The sequence below is a fragment of the Mauremys reevesii genome, linkage group 2, assembly GCF_016161935.1.
Source record: "Mauremys reevesii isolate NIE-2019 linkage group 2, ASM1616193v1, whole genome shotgun sequence".
Lineage (NCBI taxonomy): Eukaryota > Metazoa > Chordata > Testudines > Geoemydidae > Mauremys > Mauremys reevesii.
This window is the reverse complement of record NC_052624.1, coordinates 84,468,576-84,487,699: the sequence shown is the minus strand read 5'-3', so window position 1 is coordinate 84,487,699 and position 19,124 is coordinate 84,468,576. Positions and strand designations below refer to the sequence as shown.

General features: G+C 43.4%; 1 protein-coding gene across 27 annotated transcripts in view; it reads left to right on the top strand.

The window, feature by feature from the left end:
• Positions 1-19,124, top strand: part of CLASP2 (cytoplasmic linker associated protein 2) — a 280,902-nt gene that overhangs the window by 26,950 nt on the left and 234,828 nt on the right. For all 27 annotated transcript variants that reach the window (XM_039523734.1, XM_039523715.1, XM_039523712.1 and 24 more), the window contains exons 3-6: positions 4,090-4,193; positions 7,646-7,737; positions 8,083-8,158; positions 11,222-11,319. In XM_039523734.1, coding sequence (XP_039379668.1) covers positions 4,090-4,193; positions 7,646-7,737; positions 8,083-8,158; positions 11,222-11,319 — 370 coding nt within the window. The remainder of the gene's footprint in view (positions 1-4,089; positions 4,194-7,645; positions 7,738-8,082; positions 8,159-11,221; positions 11,320-19,124) is intronic.

Genomic DNA, 19,124 nt, shown 5'->3' with positions numbered 1-19,124 from the left:
GGATGCAGTGAATTCTGCATCATTTCAGTCTTTAAATTAAGCTGGATGTCTTGCTAAAAGATACACTCTAGATCAGGGGTCGGCAACCTTTCAGAAGCGGTGTGCCGAGTCTTCATTTATTCACTCTAATTTAAGGTTTCACGTGCCGGTAATACATTTTAATGTTTTTTAGAAGGTGTCTTTCTATAAGTCTATATATAATATAACTAAACTAGTGTTGTATTGTAAAATAAACAAGGTTTTCAAAATGTTTAAGAAGCTTCATTTAAAATGAAATTAAAATGTTGATCTTATGCTGTTGGCCCGCTCAGCCCGCTGCTGGTCTGGGGTTTTGTTCACCTAGGCCGGCAGCAGGCTGAGCGAGGCCTGCGGCCGGGACCCCGGCTGGCAAGGGTCCGTCAGCCAGAACCCCAGACCAGCAGCGGGCTGTGCGGGGCCGGCAGCCAGGACCCAGAGGGCTGGAGTCAGGGCTGGGGGCTGGGTATGTGGGGGGGTCTAGGTGTCGGGGCAGAGGGAATGGGTATGGGTGGGAGTGCCAGAGTCAGGGCTAGGGTTGTGGGGGGGGGGGAGGGATGAAGGAGTGAAGCAGAGGGCTGGGTGTGTATGAGGGAGGTACAGGGCTCAGGGCAGGGGCCTGGGGGTTGTGCAGGGCAGAGGGCGTGGGGTGTGTGTGTGTGTGGGGTCAGGGCAGAGGGCTGGGTGACTGCCCCCCTAAGAACTCTCAACCCCGCTGCTCCTTGTGCCCTGACTACCCCCTCCTGGGACTCCTGCCCCCCAAGACCCCACCCCCTATCTAAGCCTCCCTGTTCCTTGTCCCCAGACTGGACCCTGCCCCCTACCTGTCCCCAGACTGCCCCGATCCTTATCCACACCCCCGTCCCCAGCCAGACCCCTGGGATTCCCATGCCCCATCCAACCACTCCCCGCCCCCTGATAGGACCCCCAGAACTCCCGACCCATCCAACCCCCCCCCCCACTCCCTGCCTGCCCCAACCCCTCTCTACACCCCTACCTCCTGACAGGACCCCCAGAACTCCCATCTCATACAACCTCCCCAGCTTCTTCTCCCCTGACCACTCCCTCCAGAGGACCCCCCCCAACAGCCCCTGCCCCCCCCACAAACCCTGGGACTCCCATGCTCCATCCAACCCCGCTCCTGACTGCTCTCTCCAGAGACCCCACCCCTAGCCACCCCCTCCTGGGATCCCACCCCCCAATACAACCCCCCCAGCACCCTGTCTCCTTACTGCCCCCACCCCTATCCAACCTCCCCAGCCCTGGGCCCTTAACATGAGGCTCCACACAGAGCTAGATACGCTGCTCCGTGGGAGCACATAGCCCCACCCCTCCAGTTGAGCGGGGAGCATGTCTGCCTCCCCGCAGAGCCCAACGCTGCCCCGCGGGAGCGCGCAGCCCCCAACCCCCAGAGCGCTGCGCGCGGCAGCAGGGCTCCATGGGAGGGGAGGAGGTGGGGGAGGGGCCGGCAGCTTGCTGTGCTCGGCCTGGCGTGCCAGCCCGGGAGCACTGACCCCGCGGCTTGCCGTGCCGGGAGAGTGGGTCCGTTTGCCCTACCCATGCGCATGGCTATGCTTCTGCTCCCTGCCCCTGCGGGGGGAGCAGAGGGCAGAGGAGAGCGGGCTGGGCTGGGCAGGATTTTTAATGGCATGCTGGAGTCCCAGCAGGCTCCAGTGTGCCATTAAAAATTGGCTCGCGTGCCGTCTTTGGCACGGGTGCCATAAGTTGCCGACCCCTGGTCTATATCAAACAAGATTATGAGCTTGGTGCAGAAATACTGGGTGCAGTTCTGTGGCCTGAATTATGCAGAAGGTAAGGCTAGATCATAATGGTCTCTTTTGGCCTTATCTTTTCTTTAGCTCAGAAACTGAAGTTGTCACAGAAGTAGCAGTGTAACTCACTGTGATCTAAACTCTACTATGGGTACCTGCTGACTTCCAGGTGGAGTTCCAGGAGTTGGATATGAACTAAAAAGCACTAGATGACTTGGTAACTGCTTAATTGAGAGACAGCAAGTGTCTCAATCATACTACCATAACTGATCAATAGACTCTTGAGAGAAAGAAGGCTCTGCCAGCAGCTATATGTTAGCTCCTTTGACTTTGAAGAGGTTGTCTGAGACCATTGGATAGGAAAGAAGGAGTCTGCTATGGAACACAGGTTATGAATTTGGCATTTTCATCATGGTAGAGCAATAAAGCCACGTCTAGAGCCTCTCCCTGTTTTAAAAAAAACAAAAAAAAACAAAACAACTTGCATAGTTTTGGTCTAGCAGTTCATCCAGGAGGTTGCTGCATAACCTTAAAACCCTATTGTGATGCTGCCTTTTAATCAAATTTAAGTTGCAATTTGGGAACACAGCTAATCAAAGTTTTTACAGGTCTGATATTGATTTCCATTACCGCTTTTTGAATTCAGCACTTGAAGATAGTCATATTATTTTTATTAAATAGTATTAAGGGTGCTTATGCTTAATATTGTGCCTTCTTGTACCCGGATTCTTGTGGAAGATACAACCTTAATTTAATAATACGTTTTGTGATTCTGTATAGATTTCAATAATTGTTATGCCTGGAAATATAAAGTTGAGGGAATTACTAAAAAAGGGCATGCATAATTAGAAGAAAACTTCATCTAAAAACAATTTCCAGGCTAGCTTTTTGAGCTGGGGTAAAATGTTTTATTTCTGAAGTGTTACCTGCACACATTAGGGCACCCCACCTTTTCCCAGTCCATAGGGCTCCAGGCGTAACCCCGTTAATTTAGACGCCCCAACCTTTTCCCAATTCGTAGGGCTCCAGGCGAAAAGCACCTGCCCTTACCCAATTCGTAGGGCCAAGGGTGCAACTAACTTGGTCAATTTAAGTACCCACACCTTTTCCCAATACATAGGGCTCCAGGTGTATACTGCTTCTGCAGGTGTGCAGGACCTAATACATAACCTCTATTTATTAACAGTCACACATTAATGGCACACGCTACACATACAGTGCTCACCACTCCCAATAAGACAGATGAACTTTTCTTGATGGCCAGTCAGGATCAGGTCCATCTGGGGGACTCCAGTTTCTGCACAGTATTGATGGCAGAATGATGAAGTCTGGCAGCTCTGATCTTTGGGGCTGTATCCTGGAGTTGGTTCCCAAAGAACTTCCTTTTGGACCTCCAGTTTATATAGTGAAATTTGAGTCCTTTTTAGCTACATTTTAACCAATCATTATACTAAAATTTTACTAACCAATCCTAGCATAGTGTAACAAAATTCTCTAACCAATCCTACCCCACCACCTTAATTAATTTATGCCTAGCAAAATTAATTATGTAACAGACAGAAACAATTAAAGAACCAGGCAGAGACCATACAAATAAACAATAGGGAAGTGAGGACCCTAATGACAAAACAATAAAGAAATGAGGATTTCACAACCATTGATGTGATTTCTTGACAGACAGGATGCTATCAAACTAATTTTTATTTAAACCATCTTAAGATCTGTTTCTTTATCTGGTGATAGTGGGTGCTATTAGGATGGGGTCTCCTTCACAGCCTGATATTACATTGTTTTAATGTAATTTAGATAGAATGTGAGGATGAGACTTCCTGCTTCTCAGCTAATGGCTGCTGCTTGGCTGCTCTTTTAATCTGGCTGCAGGCAAAGGCCTTAGGCTCTAGGCTTTACAATATGACTGCAGACAAAGGCCTTATCCTTACAGAAGTAATATAGGCTGAGAAGCCTTTGTCTGACATTCTTTTTGAAGATCAAACTGAAGTAATATATATGGTTGGCAAGAAGGGAAATACCTGTGGCTTAGTCATTTTGATAGCATTCTGCTTCTTAATTCAAGTCCAACACATTGTTCTTAAACACGCGTGAGATAAAACCGATTAGCAACTCATTTAAATAATTATTTTTTAAAAATCTTTCTTTAAAATATTTTGGACTTGTGTTCAGTCATGTCTTGATTTTTGAAGTAGAGAAATCTTAATTCTGCTTTAAGAAACGTTTCTAATAAATGTTGGTCTTAAATTGATTAATACATATTTTAATTCTTTTTTTTTTTTTGGTCCTGTAGTTCTTCTAGCATTGATTGATCGAATGGGAGATGCCAAAGACCAAGTTCGAGAGCAAGCCCAGACTCTTATATTGAAATTAATGGACCAGGTAGCACCACCAATGGTATGACCACTTCTGGAAATTCAGAGTTAGGCTCTGATTTTACAAACATTGACATGTGATCTTAACTTGAAAAACAAGTCATTCCAATGAAGTCAGTTGTTAAGTGTGCGCGCAAGTTTTAGTTGGATCATTGTTTTAATGTGTAAACTATATTGGACTGTTTTGCTTTAGCTGAAGATATAACTCTGACACTAAGCATACTGTTTTTACATTATATATGTATTATATATAAATCAAAAGCGGATCTTTTCATATCAAGATGGCAGAAGTATTTAAGTTAAACATGGTTGAAACTTCCAGATGGGCTTGAATTTTAATTAATACAGTGGAAATAAGCTTGTCCCTCAACTTTCCCAAAATGAAATTAATTAAAAAGCTATGGTGAATAATACATCCACATCCACATAAGGATAGTCTTGTGGTTGACACTGGATCACAGCTCAGAAAATCTGGGTTACTGGATCTGTCGCATAATTCCTGCCTGACCTTGGGCAAAGCAGTTAATCTCCCTGAGCTTCAGTTCCCCACGTATAAAATGGGTTAAAAATACTTTCCATCTTTTGTCTGTCTTGTTTACTTAAGCTATGTCTACAATGTGCACCTTACAGTGGCACGGCTATGCCACTACAGCCATGTCATTGTAAGGTACACAGTGTAGCCGCTCTTTGTCGGCAGGAGAGCGCTGTCTCTCTCTGTTGACAAAATAAAACCACCCCCAACAAGGGGTGGTAGTTTTGTTGGTGGGAGAGCATCACCCACTGACTGAGCACTGTCTACACACGTGGTTTTCATCAGTCAAACTTTTGTTGGTTGGGATGTGTGTGTGGTTTTTTTTCACACCCCTGAGCGACAAAAGGGCTACAGACGAAAGTGTAGTGTATACGTAGCCTTAGACTGTCTCTTATTATGTGTTTGTGCAGTGCCTAGCACAACGGGACTCTGTTTATGGTTGGGTCTTCTAGGTGGTTCTGTAAGACTCCTATTAATGTAAGTCTGAAAAATGGAAGATTGCCTAATTGGATCTATTGCTTAAGCAGTATTATTGAGGCGTCTTGGAACAGGGAGGGATAGCTCAGTGGTTTGAGCATTGGCCTGCTAAACCCAGGGTTGTGAGCTCAATCCTTGAGGGAGGCATTTAGGGAACTGGGGTACAAATCTGTCTGGGGATTGGTCCTGCTTTGAGCAGGGGGTTGGACTAGATGACCTCCTGAGGTCCCTTCCAACCCTGATAGTCTATGATTCTGTGATGAATAGTAATGCTATTGTTACTCAACTATTACTAATTCCCTCGCAAGGAAGCCCTCTTTGTAAGTTTAGATATGGAAATTAATAGGGAGACTCTTAGTTTTGTAAACCAGAGCAAGGTACTTTAAACCGCTAAAACCTGTGTATGTTTGTTCAGAGATGTGGGGATGAATGTGCAGGGAGCTTGGATCTGTAAACCTCATCCACAGCTAGAAAAAACTTTTGAAAAATTGTTTGTGTGACAAAAAGTATTGTAGTGTGATTTAAGCAATCCTAAAAATACATAGTTATCTCTCCTGAACTCCTTCCGTCCCCTGTCCTCAACCAAAAAGGATGTAGTTGCATGGGTTTCTTACTGAGCATTTCATCGCTTCTGTAATAGCCTGTTCCTAGGGAACAGTTGAATTGCTTGCTGGTAAACTCCCTTCTCTTATACTGAGATGTTGAGGATGCTTATTTCTGAAAAGTAAATAAAATACAAAAAACCCAAAGGCAATAAAATAGAGAACAAAACATGAGAAAGATATAGTAGCATAATTATAAAAATACAGCAAGTAAATGCATGGATGTGGCAAGCCAAATATGCGAAGCAGATGCTAACTATTGCTAGAGCAGATTTCTCAGAGACCCATGTGATTGTCTCTTTTTGGAGGGATGGGTGGTGGTGGTGGGGTAGTTTAAGTAATCCTAAATTTCTGTTTGAAGATGTTTGTTTTACTACCCTACAATCTCTTGCAGTTACTTCTCTGCCTATTTCTTGTCTCTCTGTCTGGCAAGATGAGTTCCTTATTTTCTCTGTTTTACCTCAGAAGATGGGCTAATTGGAGTTGCATGTTTTCTTTCTTGCCAGCCTATGCTTTATTGTTCATCTGTACTGTTTTTGCAAGCAATACTGCTTGTCTTCTCTAGTTTGTTCTCTTTACAATTTATACATTGTAAATGTAAGATTTTTCAAGCAAAAATTGATTTAAAATTTTTGATTACTATAACCTTTTTAAAGCTATTCTAAAATGTGCTACATAATTATGAACAAGGATGTTATCTAGTGTTTAGTACTTCTTACCCTACCTCTTTTTGATTAGCATTGTTGCTTTCAGTCTTTTTCAGTAAGAATACAATTTTAATAGTTTACATAGGTATGCTATAGTGTACTGTTTGGTGTAACTATGCTACATCAGAATTGCGGTACTTGAAGAGGCTAAATTATAGAATGCTGCATACACTGAAAAATATGCTATTCCTCAGGCAGTGTGCAGCTGTTGCTAGGTTACATTATTCTCAGATGCCTGCTCAATGATGGCAGCATTGCAGCTGAAGGGGCTTGCAGTTTGAGTCCATGTACTTGCTTTTAAATATCACTGGAATTCCAGAGTTTTGTAAGCTCCAAGTTGCAGCATTAACTATGTGATACAGAGCTCCAGAAGTACTGGGAAATAGAGAATTAAAAAAGATAAAACGAGAAGGGAATGAATAAAAACAGACACAAGACACTGAAAAATGACATGCAGGAAAGCAAATGAGGGATTGTTTAGTGTAAGAAATTCATAGTAAAAGAAATGGCAAGAGATCAACACAGAAGCATACTGAAAAGCAGAAGCAGAAACCAATGGAATTGGAGAGCAAATAGAACCAGGATAAATGAATGGGGAAAAAATTAAAATATAAAATGAAGAAGTGCAGAAGAAATTTAATGCAGGAGTAGAAGAATGAGTACTGGAAGAGACTAAAAACTGGGAATGGGAGGAGATTTTGATAGGGAAATAAGTAAACTATTGGACAAAATGAATAAAGAAAAACCTTTGCTTAAGTCATAATAGTAAATTTTAAAGTTTTGCTTAGGTTTTGCAGTTGAATTACAAAAGGAAAAATATTTCAAAATATATAGAATTAGGAGAATGAAATATTGGGAGTGAATAAAGATAAACTGTTTTAGAAATGTTTCTGGTGTGAGATTTTCTGTTGCTTAATGTAAATAATCCAATGATGGGGAGAGGTGGGCGGAGTTGGTTAGTGTTCCATGTTGTAAAGCCTGTTTTAAACCTCCCCCCTCATTTTTGTTCAAAACATTCCTCCATTTTACAAAACAAAACTTCAACAGAAACTGTTGATATGATAAGAATATTCTGAAGTTTTGATTTCATTATAGAAGGTGAACAGAATTGCATTGTGCTAGGAGTAATTCAAAGCAATTGTTTTTGTTTTAATAGTGTATTTGGGACCGTCTTGCTGTTGGTTTTAAACACAAGAACTACCGATCCCGAGAAGGAGTGTGTTTGTGTCTCGTTGCAACCTTAAATATGTAAGCATCTTGTTTTTATGGAGACATAAAATATTAAAATTAGTACTCTATCCTGCTTATTTCTGAATGACTTTTCCATCTGAATTTAATATTTTAAGATGCTTGATGCATTTAAAAAATGCTCTTACTAAATTGACTAGTCCAGGCTTTCTGGAGTTAGCTGAAAGAATGTTCTTTTGGCGCGCACGTGTGTACACACACTCACTCACTCGTGTGTAACCAGTGTGCCAAGAGCTGGGGAATCCATGAAAATGTTTACTTTAGCGATGCTAAGCTACAAAATAAAACTTCTGTTTTGGTGTGGAAAAAGTGTTTTTCTCTTGATTGATTTTATTTTATTTTTAGTTATGGTGCACAACCATTAATCCTCAGCAAGTTGGTACCACACTTATGTATCTTGTCTGGAGACTCCAATAGTCAGGTAAGGGTTTTATTGCTATATATTACTCGTACAGTGTGCATTTTGATATTTAAAAAATTGTAAATTGATGTTATGTCCTTAAAAAAAAAAAACCTTTATAAATCTTTTTTATGCTGTCTTTTAATTCCACCTATTCAAGCCTTACCTGTTGGCTTTTTCTCCCCGAGCCTTATGTGTTGCCAGATGGACACAGTGTTGTGGGGAAACAGTTATGGTGTGTCTGCCTGAGTGGGGCCTGTTGGCTCTCTCATCTCATTTGTTTCCTGTCTCCAGCAGCTTAAATCAAATCACTGTCTGATAGTCATTTTTTTTAGAACATATTCAGAGAAAAGCAACAAAAATAGTCGAATGACAGGAAGGATTAACCTCAGACAGAAGATTAAAATGAAATTTGTATAGCTTGACTAATTGACTAAGGAAACATAGCAAGTACAAAATGAACACATCTTGCAGGATGCAGACAGGTGAGGCGAGATATTTAGGGAAGTACAAGGATTATAGGTAAGGCTAAGATTTTGTCATGGTTATTTTTAGTTAGTCATGGACATGTCACGGGTAATAAACAAAAATTCACAGAAGCTGAGACCTGTCTGTGACTTTTGTTGCTGAGGCTCCATGTTTTCCCCAGCTGGAAGTTGCAGGGAGGCCCCCCTCCACCCACAGCGGCTGGGAACTGCAGGGTGACCATATTTCCCAAAGAGAAAATGGGACACCCCTAGCTGCTCTCCCGAGGCGTCCCCCCAGGGCCGCCCAGAGGGGGGGGCAAGAGGGGCAATTTGCCCCAGGCCCCGAGCCCCACAGGGGCCCCCACGAGAGTTTTTCGGGGGCCCTGGAGCGGGGTCCCTCACTCGCTCCGGGGGGCCCGGAAAACTCTTGCGGGGCCCGGGCGCAGGAGCTTCTTCTGCTCCCGGTCTTTGCCGGCGGGGGGTCCTTCCGCTCCGGAGTGGAAGGACCCCCCGCTGGCGAATTACCGCCGAAGACAGAGCGGGACCCGCTGCCGAGTTCAGCTCGGTCTTCGGTGGTAATTCGGTGGCGGGGGGCCCGTCCCTTCCGGGACCCGCCGCCGAAGTGCCCCGAAGACCGGGCTGCACTTCGGCGGCGGGTCTGGTTTCGGCGGTAATTCGGCGGCGGGGGGGGCCCCACCGCGGGTCTTCGGGGCACTTGGTCGGCGGGTCCCGGAACGGAAGGGCCCCCCGCCGCGAAGACCCCGGGCCCCCGGAATCATCTGGGCGGCCCTGCGTCCCCCTCCCTGTGCGAGGCTGTAGCTCATCGCTGGAACCCTGAGGAGGGGTCCCCTCAGGAGTATGCTGCCTGCTGCTGGAACCTTATAGGGGGCCCCCTGTTGCCTGTCATTGCTGTCGCTTGTCGCTGGAACCTTGCCAGGGCCCAGCTGGCTGCCACCTCCAGAATCCTTCAGCCCCTGGGGCCGAAGCAGAGATTGTTGCTGAGATCTCTGAAGTCACAGATTCCACAACCTCCATGACATAAACATAGCCTTAACTATAGCTAGTAATGAGATGAAATTAAGCAAAGAGATTGCTAAAATGAAAATGAGGAGAAAATTATTCAATGATGACATTTGCACTGTCGAATAGCCTTCAGATGGAAGTGGTTGGAGCCCCACGTGTGGTTTGTTTAAAATTGGACTTGGCAGAGCACTAGAAAATACAGTGGGGGAGGGGGAAGGTTTTGTTGGGATATGGACTAGATAACAGGTCTTCCATCTAAGTTATATGCTTCTGCTTTCAATTAGGCTAGATCCCTGTCTCCCTGATTAGCATAGGGAATTGTTTTCAAGTCTGAAAGAAGCTCTGGCATTTTGTGACTCACTTTTTTTTCTTTTCATTCTTTTTCTTTTTTTTTTTTTAAACAAGTCATGGTATGGGACATATCTTAATAAAGTGAATATGTTGTTGACCACCTGCGTTTCTGTTCACAGATCAATAGCTTTCCTGAACCAAGTACATTAATACTTTACATGGAATAGTAATATTAAGGAATTTTGTTTTAGCTGTCTTTAATATGATAGGTATGATGTAGTTTTTGGAGATACTCTCTTCCTTCTTTCTCTTCCCCCACTCCTCTGCATATATTTCTCTACTGACTGGTCCCCTTATTCTTTCCCTATCTGTGATTCTTTGTAGTAGTGCTCTTGCTTGTTTCTGGCTGCTTTTTCAGGCAGTTGGGTTCTTTTTACAGTGAAAAGCACAACTGGATTAGAAGCAGCTGGAACCAGAGGAACCAGCAGTATTTGATCAGAATATATGGAATAATGTTTGGGATTGTTGATCTAGTGTAGTAGGACTCTGAAGAAATTAACACCCTACCCCCACCCCTGGTTTGATATCTGTGTCATCCCCTCCGTGTTTCAGTTTGTAGTGTCACTGAGATGGCCGCCTCCCCAGTGCCCCCTCTTGGCTAGAGGTCATTCAGCAGGTAGGCCTGCCTCAGTCTCCTGCTTTCCCTTCTCCCTTTCAAGGGGGTTCTTGGCTTTTGAGAGTCCAGTGAAACAATCCTGCTTAGGGTATGGTTTATTAACTTAGTGTTCAAAACTGAACACAAAAGCCTTCTCCCAGCTTTAAGCTGGCCACAGCCTCAAACTCCCCGGGTTCTCAGGGTCCTTCTTTCCTTAGCAGGCTACTTCCAGCCACAACAGCCCCCCAAATACCTGAAGCAACTTCCCTGGTCTCAAGAGCTTCTCTCAGGAGCCTTTCTCACTCTTTTTGTAGTCTTTCTACAGCTTTCTAAGCATTCCCCCTTCTTTGCTGCTTCCTGCTGCTCTTTATAGGAGAATCAACTTCTTCATATTCAGTTGGTTCTACTAATTAACCCCAGACTGCATCCCAGGTGTGGTAGGCTAATTGAATGGGGAATGGCTAGAAAGGTCCTTGAAATAACTTTTTGTTACCCACCTCTTCCATCCTCATGCTTCCAACTATTTGTGAGGTAAACCTGCATGTTGGGTTGTCATAGGGGCACTGGAAGATTGGTTATTCATTGTGTTATGTCAAATATAATCTTCTACAATTTAAAAAAAAATCTTAATTCAATATGCATTCACAGGTGAGAGATGCTGCATTATTGGCAATTGTGGAGATTTATAGACATGTAGGAGAGAAAGTAAGAGCTGACCTTAATAAGAGGGGAATTCCCTCTGCAAGGTAAGTCATTATTTAATTTTACCACTTAATTATTTTGATCAGTGCCTAGAATGCATTAAAATCCTGCTACTATTAAATATGCAGTGCCATTTTTTATACCATCTGTCAATTCCTTTTGTTTACATTATAACTTCATTGCTGTTTCTAATTCTGCTTGTTATGTAACAAATTATATGTAACCAGAATTGAAAACTCCTTACTTCACCTTTTCTGCTGGAAGATGCATGGGCTATATGATGCAAACAGCTTTATCTCCAAGAATCAAATCAGATTTTTTTCTAAAGTAGACCTGGGCAAATAAGGGGGAAAAAATCCTTTAATGTAATAAAAAAAAAAATTGTAATGAACTTTGAACAAATTTATTCAAATATATTGTATCCAACTATAGATTTGTGTGAATAGGTAGGGGTGTGTGTGTGTGTGTGTGTGTGTGAGAGAAATTATTTATTGGAAAATATTTGGAAATCCTCCAGTAGCCTATTCTGCGAATGTTATTTAACCTGCTCTAATTCTAACACTATTAGTAGAAGGATTTCTTTCTTAGGGATCAAGAGTACAAAAGCTGCTTAATTCATATTCCCAAACAATTCAAGAGTTGATATTCAACTATCCAAAGTCTCAGCTTGTCCACACCAGATAATTGGAGTAGGTAGGAGCAAGACATGGCTCAACTAAACCCCTTCCTGTGTCAAGACAGGATTCAAGGCATCCCCATTCTGATAGAAAGCATAAGCTAATAGGTGACAGTTAAGACCATGCTGCAAATGGTGGATCTGATGACTGCAACTATATTCCTAGTACACATCTCCTCCACATCTTCATGTGAGGCAACCTTGGACCTTAAGGTCCACTGAGTGGAAGCAAACATCAAAGGGATTTACATTTTATCTGGGTAATAAATTTATCTTTTGGTCTCTCTATCCTGGTGACAGTCCAGGGACAAACTGCAGTTAGGTATGTATTTCTAAATTCCTACCATGTAAATTATAGTGACGATGGTTGTGTCCATTCTGAAATGCGTAAACCACACACAAATATTCCACTCTCAAGGAACTTGGGTTCTCCAGGAGCAGCATCTGCATGTAAATGTACCTGAGATGGGTGGATGCATGTAGGACCAACAGCTTCCTGTTTTCTCAAAAGGTTTTCCTGGTTCAAACAGGCAGTCGGACCATCATGTTTTGCAAAAACAAGCAGAGACGTACTGGTGCTTGTTATGAAGCCCTTCAGGGGAGGGGAGTTGGCTCTGTCCCACAAAACATTTTACAGCCATTCTGTACCTGTCATGCAAGGAGAATACAGTAGTAGACTGAGTTTATCCTTGGAATAAGCTCTTGCAAGTGGTCTCTGGATCAAGTCTGGATAGACTCATAGACTTTAAGGTCAGAAGGGATCATTATGATCATCTAGTCTGACCTCCTGCACAATGCAGGCCACAGAATCTCACCCATCCACTTCTATAACAAACCCCTAACCTATGTCTGAGTTATTGAAGTCCTCAAATCGTGGTTTAAAGACCTCAAGCTGCAGAGAATCCTCCAGCAAGTGACCCATGCCCCATGCTGCAGAGGAAGGTGAAAAACTTCCAGGGCCTCTGCCAATCTGCCCTGGAGGAAAATTCCTTCCCAACCCCAAATATGGTGATCAGTTAAACCCTGAGCATGTGGGCAAGACTCACCAGCCAGCACCCAGGAAAGAATTCTCTGTAGTAACTCAGATCTCATCCCATCTAACATCCCATCACAGACCACTGGGCATACTTACCTGCTGATAATCAAAGATTAGTTGCCAAAATTAGGCTATCCCATCATACCATCCCCTCCATAAACTTATCAAGCTTAGTCTTAAAGCCAGATATGTCTTTTGCCCCCACTACTTCCCTTGGAAGGCAGTTCCAGAACTTCACTCCTCTAATGGTTAGAAACCTTCGTCTAATTTCTAGTCTAAACTTCCTAGTGTCCAGTTTATATCCATTTGTTCTTGTGTCCACATTGGTACTAAGCTTAAATAATTCCTCTCCCTCCCCAATATTTATCCCTCTGATATATTTATAAAGAGCCATCATATCCCCCCATAACCTTCTTTTGGTTAGGCTAAACAAGCCAAGCTCTTTGAGTCTCCTTTCATAAGACAGGATGGAATCATTCTCCTCAACATGAAGCTATCATGTTCTGCACTGGTACTGACAAAAAGCAAAACTTCTGTGTGCCTGTCTACTTCTGTAGCAAACCTCATGAAAGATAAATGTTAAACGTTCCTAGTAGCTCTATGCTGGTTTAGACTGACATGGTTCTCATTTCTGTTTGTAGACGGTGAAGGCTAATCTTTATTATAATGAGAGTCTGACAGCTGATCATTACTCTTATAGAAACTTATTTTTACTGCTCTGTGGTTGAGTAACTTTCATTATTTTAAAGTACTGTAGTTGGTCTACAGTTTGAGTCAATTTAAAGTAGTTTTATTCAATCAGTTTCTCAACGATTCCGTTATATGACAGTGACTTATAAAGTGGATCATGAAGTTGTAAAGTTAATATGTTACTGAACATGTTTTCCTTTAGTATTTGTACACAAATATAGTTTAGACTGTCCATATTGTTTCATTGTGTGTGTACCTGCTTAGTTTGCTTAAAACAATTATTCATGTAAGATCTTACAGATGATGCTTCAATGCACTCTGCTATAAAGTACTGGCAAAGCAATGCTTGTGTCCTAAATTGAGGAAAGCAGGAAAGTTAATTAAGCGCAGTTTGTAAGAAATTTTGTGTAACTTAATTAATGTATGAGGCATATCACACCTAATTAAGATTCCACTAGATTTAAAAGGTCCAGTGATCTGTTTGGGGTTTTTTTGTTTTATGCTTTTTTGGTGTTTCATTTTTGCTTTAAATATGTAGGGACTTTATAAAAACTTAAACAATTTCACGTAAAGTACAGCTCTCAGTTGTTGCAGGATAATTTGTATACTAGGCCCTTTGCACCGTCTCCCACGCTGGGTCTAAATTGTGTGTTAAGACCCTGGTTTCTAAGGCAAATTGGAAAATCTGCAACCTTTTTATTGGAATGAAGTAATGGAGATTTTTATTGAATTAAACCTGAAGACCAATACAAAAGCAACAAAGAATCCTGTGGCACCTTATAGACTAACAGACGTTTTGCAGCATGAGCTTTCGTGGTGAAACCCCCTTCTCTTGTGCAAGAAGAAGAAGATTCCATAAGAAGTGGGTAATTATGCAAAAAATGCTGCCTCTCTGTCTATTGTTAGTGCAGATTCTTTTTGCTTACACAGATCCAGACTAACACGGCTACCCCTCTGATACTTAAGACCAATACAGTCATTACAGTACACCTTCTTGTGTTGTAATATAATGCAGTTTATTTTGCTAATCCACCACAGATTTCTGAGTGACACAGATCTTTGTATTGGCAATTTATAATTGTCTCCAAGAAATTGAAGAGAAGCTGGGAATTTTGATAGATGTGTTGAGGGCATTATTGGGGCTTTTGACGCAAGAAAAAGCTTGAGTGGTTTCAGTTACGGGGTAAACACATAGGTTGGATACTTTTTGCTGAAATAATTTTGTTTTTAAATTTCCACCATTCAGGCTTCAGAGATTGCCCCACTGAAATAAATGACACATCTTAAACCTTTCCAAGCTCTTTGTTTCAGGCAGTCTGCAGATGTGTGAAGACAACACAGTATAAGTTTGCATTGATTGTTATCTTCTCACCCATGAATGCAAGAGAGCCACTTTTTTTTAAATTAAGGCTGTAGATTGTGGAGCATACTTAACTGTGGAATACACAGTGTCTTGTTCATGTATAGACTGGGTCAGGGTGGATTTGATTTAAATCATGATTTAAATCACTAGTCAGAAGACTATTTTGAAAACTTTTCAGATTAGTTTTACAGCTGTATCAGAAAATGAATGATTGTTTAGTTACTTCATTTACCAAAGGTAATTGAAGCAGATATTTATGAAATCAAGGGAGGTGAACTATCTCCAATTCAACAGGTTAATCATTAATATTTGGAGGATTTTCTTGCCATGCTGTATTAGGAGGAGAACATCACCAGACAGACATTTAAATTGTTTTATTTAACTAAAACAACAACGTTATGTTTTCTGGATTTTTTTCTTAAAGAGCAAACATATATTGTTTTAACAAACAAGCATATGAATTTTTTAATTTAATTAAACATTCAAGTTTTTTTAAAATCAGGTTTGTTTTTGTTTAACTAAAATAGTTAGATGAAATTACTTAAAAAAACAAAAATTAAATTGACTATGTCAGCCAGGTCAACATGAGAAACTTAAAATATTGGTTTCTGCAGCTAACTCGGTCATCTACACCTTCATTTTCCTGTTTGTTCAGAATCTGGAAAAGAAAAACAAGATTTCCTGCTTTTTCAGGTTCCCAATGATTTCTCAGTTCGGAATGAATTGGTCCAAAGGAAGAAAATATTCTTTCTACACCAGCAGAAGAAGCTACTGCTGTTAAAAGTGAGATTGTCACTTCAACAGTCTCTGAATCCAAGTGCTTAAGTGACTTAAAACATCATCAGCAAACATATTTCTTGAATGGTTCACCCTTAGCTCTGAAGTTTATTATAGTTGGCGTTATGGAGGAATGATTGCTGGATGTCCGTGTCATAACTACTGAAGAAGAGGAGTTGGTTAAGGTTTGACCCTGGTACTGAGTATTGAGAATATTTGCAAGAAAATGAGCTGCAGACAGTGCTTGTCCCATTTTTTAAATTTTTTTTTATTGCTTGTAATTTAACTCTGTCATTGCATTTTTCTCTTTTTAAGATCTCACTCAGTTCCTTCCAAATTTCAACATCATCAGCAATAAAACAGCAGTTTCCCTGCATTTTTTTCAAAGCTACAGAAATAGACTTCAGGGTACTCAGCATGTTTTCAACATTTCTCTTATGCCCAATGTTCAGAACTTTGGCAGTGACAGTGCCATCTATTTTTTTTCACGATTTTGTTCACAAACTGTCATCAGATTAGGCCAGTTCTTGATATAGTGCTCAAAACAGTCCACTACTGAGTTCCATCGTACCTCTTGTGGGAGAGTTAGCTTGATTCCTCCCACTTTTTTTCAGAGCAGCTGCTGCAAAGTGGTTGTTATGGAAGTGTTTTTTCAATTTCCACAACATTAACCTTTATTTCTAGAACACTGAAGTCTTTGGCTAGGAGGTGCATCAAATGAGCACTGTAACCATATGTTATTAGCTTGGGACTCTCAAAGATGAGAAGAAGAAATAGGATACATTTGCAGCATTGTCTGTGACCAACTGCATAGTAGACATTTGAATTTTTTTTCACAGTTTGTATAGAAAATGATGGTCATCTTGAAGGTGGATAGTCCTCAGAATCCTGTATGTTGAGGGTGGATTCTCTTAAACAAAATAAGTCAATGAAGTTATTACCATACTGCTCATTTACTATTACTCATTGCATTCACTGACACTCAGTACTACTTTAAAGGTGACCCTTCAGGCAGTGTCGGATGCCACTGATATGGCTGCAAGGTCTATGGCTTCCGCAGTGTCCATGAGGAGGGCATCGTGGCTTTTGCTGTCTGGGCTGTCCAGCAAGGCGCAGAACTCCTTGCAGGACCTTCCGTTCAGTGGCAAGGCCCTGTTTGCGGAACAGATGGACATGTAATTGCACGGCCTGAAAGATTTCCGTACAACGCTTACAACCCTTGGCCTTTATGTCCGGGCTCCAGCCAGGACCAAGTTTAAGGGCTTGTCTACACTACAGGACTATTTCGAATCTACTTAAGTCGAATTTGTGGATTTTTTTTTCAAATTTGTGTTGTGTATAAATACACACAACACAACTTGACTCCTGAGTCCACATTCACGGGACTTTTGACTTTGGTGCACTGTGGAAGCTATCCCAGTTCCCACCCGCTTCCCCTGCCATTGGTTGGATTTTTTTGGAATTGCACCTGGGGAAAAATGGTAAAAAATCATTGCGTCGTCAATCCGCCCTCCTCTCTTCCTTGGCTCTCGAGCGCGGAAATCTGTTCGCGCTCTTCTCTGGTCGCGGTTACGCGCGCGGACTAGCGCAGCACGAGCATGGAGCCCGCTGCGATCATCGCTGCACTTATGGCCGCGCGTTGTCCTCTCCTGCCCACTCCACACCTCACCTCTTCCAAGATGAGATGCTGGGCTCGGGGCAGGCTGAGGAGGTGAGGAGGAGGAGAGAGAGTCAGAGTGGAGAGGCAGTGGCAGGAGACCATGGTGGTGGGGGGTGGTCAATGGGGTGGGTGGGAATCAAGTGGTGGGTGGAGGCGCAGATCTGGTGGACTGCAGGACCAGGTGCTGCAGCATGGGGACACAGTGTGGGGATGGTCAGGGAGGATGCGCGAAGGGCACTTTCCTTGCTTCTGACTTTGTGCCCTGCCCTGCCCTGGAGACCACCCTGAACCGCCAGAGCACAAGGATGCGTGCAGCCTGGCTGCCCAGCCCTCTGGCCATGCCCATAGCCACAGGAGCACGGACGCTACGGTCAGCCACTTTGAACCACTTGCGTGGGGCATGGGCCGTGTGGGGATTTGGGTCATGGAAATGGCCACTGGCCTGCGCAACTGCAGCTCGTCAATGTCCAGGCAGTGGTCCAGGTCATCATAGATGGCATCGGTATGGGGCTATGGGGATTCTATCCATGGGGGGGGCATCTGGGACTATGCCACCCTCATCCCTATACCCTGGCACCAGCCCAGGAGATGCAGTTAAACAGTAACCGAAGGGCTTACTTTGCATGGCTGGCGTGGTGGGTGCTGGGTTGGCGGGCAACGGGCATTCAGGTTGGGCGTGTTCGTGCGCGTTTCAGGAACAGGCAGGTTCAGGTCTGACAAGGCTTTCCACCAGGCAGGCACTTTCTTCCCGGTGATCAATGCAGATGTTGCCTGCCAGCTAGGGACCTGGCTCACCCCGCCTATAGCTGGGCCTTGCCCTGGCTCATGAAGGCCCTATACAGGCGCCTTCTGGACTGAAAAGGAACTGAAAAACTACCGGCTGAGTGCGGCTGCGTGGGTGTGGAGAGGTGGTGGAGTGTGCACTGGCGTGGCGGACAGATGGAAAACTTATCCCGTCGGAGCGGCTCCTTGCTGTGTGCTGTTATCGCTCTGTGCTGCTAGCTCCACTGTGAGAGTAAATCTAAGTGAGAGGAGGGCCTGGCTGCTTTGGCGCAGAGGCAAGGTGGCTGCCTTTGGCTGCTGTTCCAGCGTCAGCGAGCACCGTGAGAAGATATTAAGCCCAGCGGCGCAGAGCAGCATCAGGAGGGCTTTGGCGAGTTTCCTCGCAAGAGAGGGTAACCTGTGACTTTCCCCTTTTTTTTTTAAGATGAGTCTTTAAAGTTTTCCCCCTTTCCAGGTAATTTTTAATAAATTTTTACATAATTTATTAATAATAAATTAAATTTTTCGTTGACTTTGCATTTTATTTTATTCAAGAATGGTGGAAGCATGGAAGCTTTCTGTGCTGGTTAAGGGGTGGTTTTGGTTTGGGTGAGGTGGTGGGGGGGGAGGATGAGGTGGCCAGGGTGGGCTGTGGGTGGGTTGGGGGGGGGGGAGGGGGGTGGGGGTGGGGTGAGAGGCTCTGCTGGATGGTCTAGATGAGGTGGGTTTGGGCACTCGGGGGGGGGGATGTCATCCACGGTCCAAATGCACCAAGAGCAAGCACCAGCACACACCAATTGAACACCACCTGGCACCAAAGCCTGCACAACAGTACACCCAGAGGCCAAGACCCACCCAGTGTGTGCCTGGTGCCTGGTGACTGCA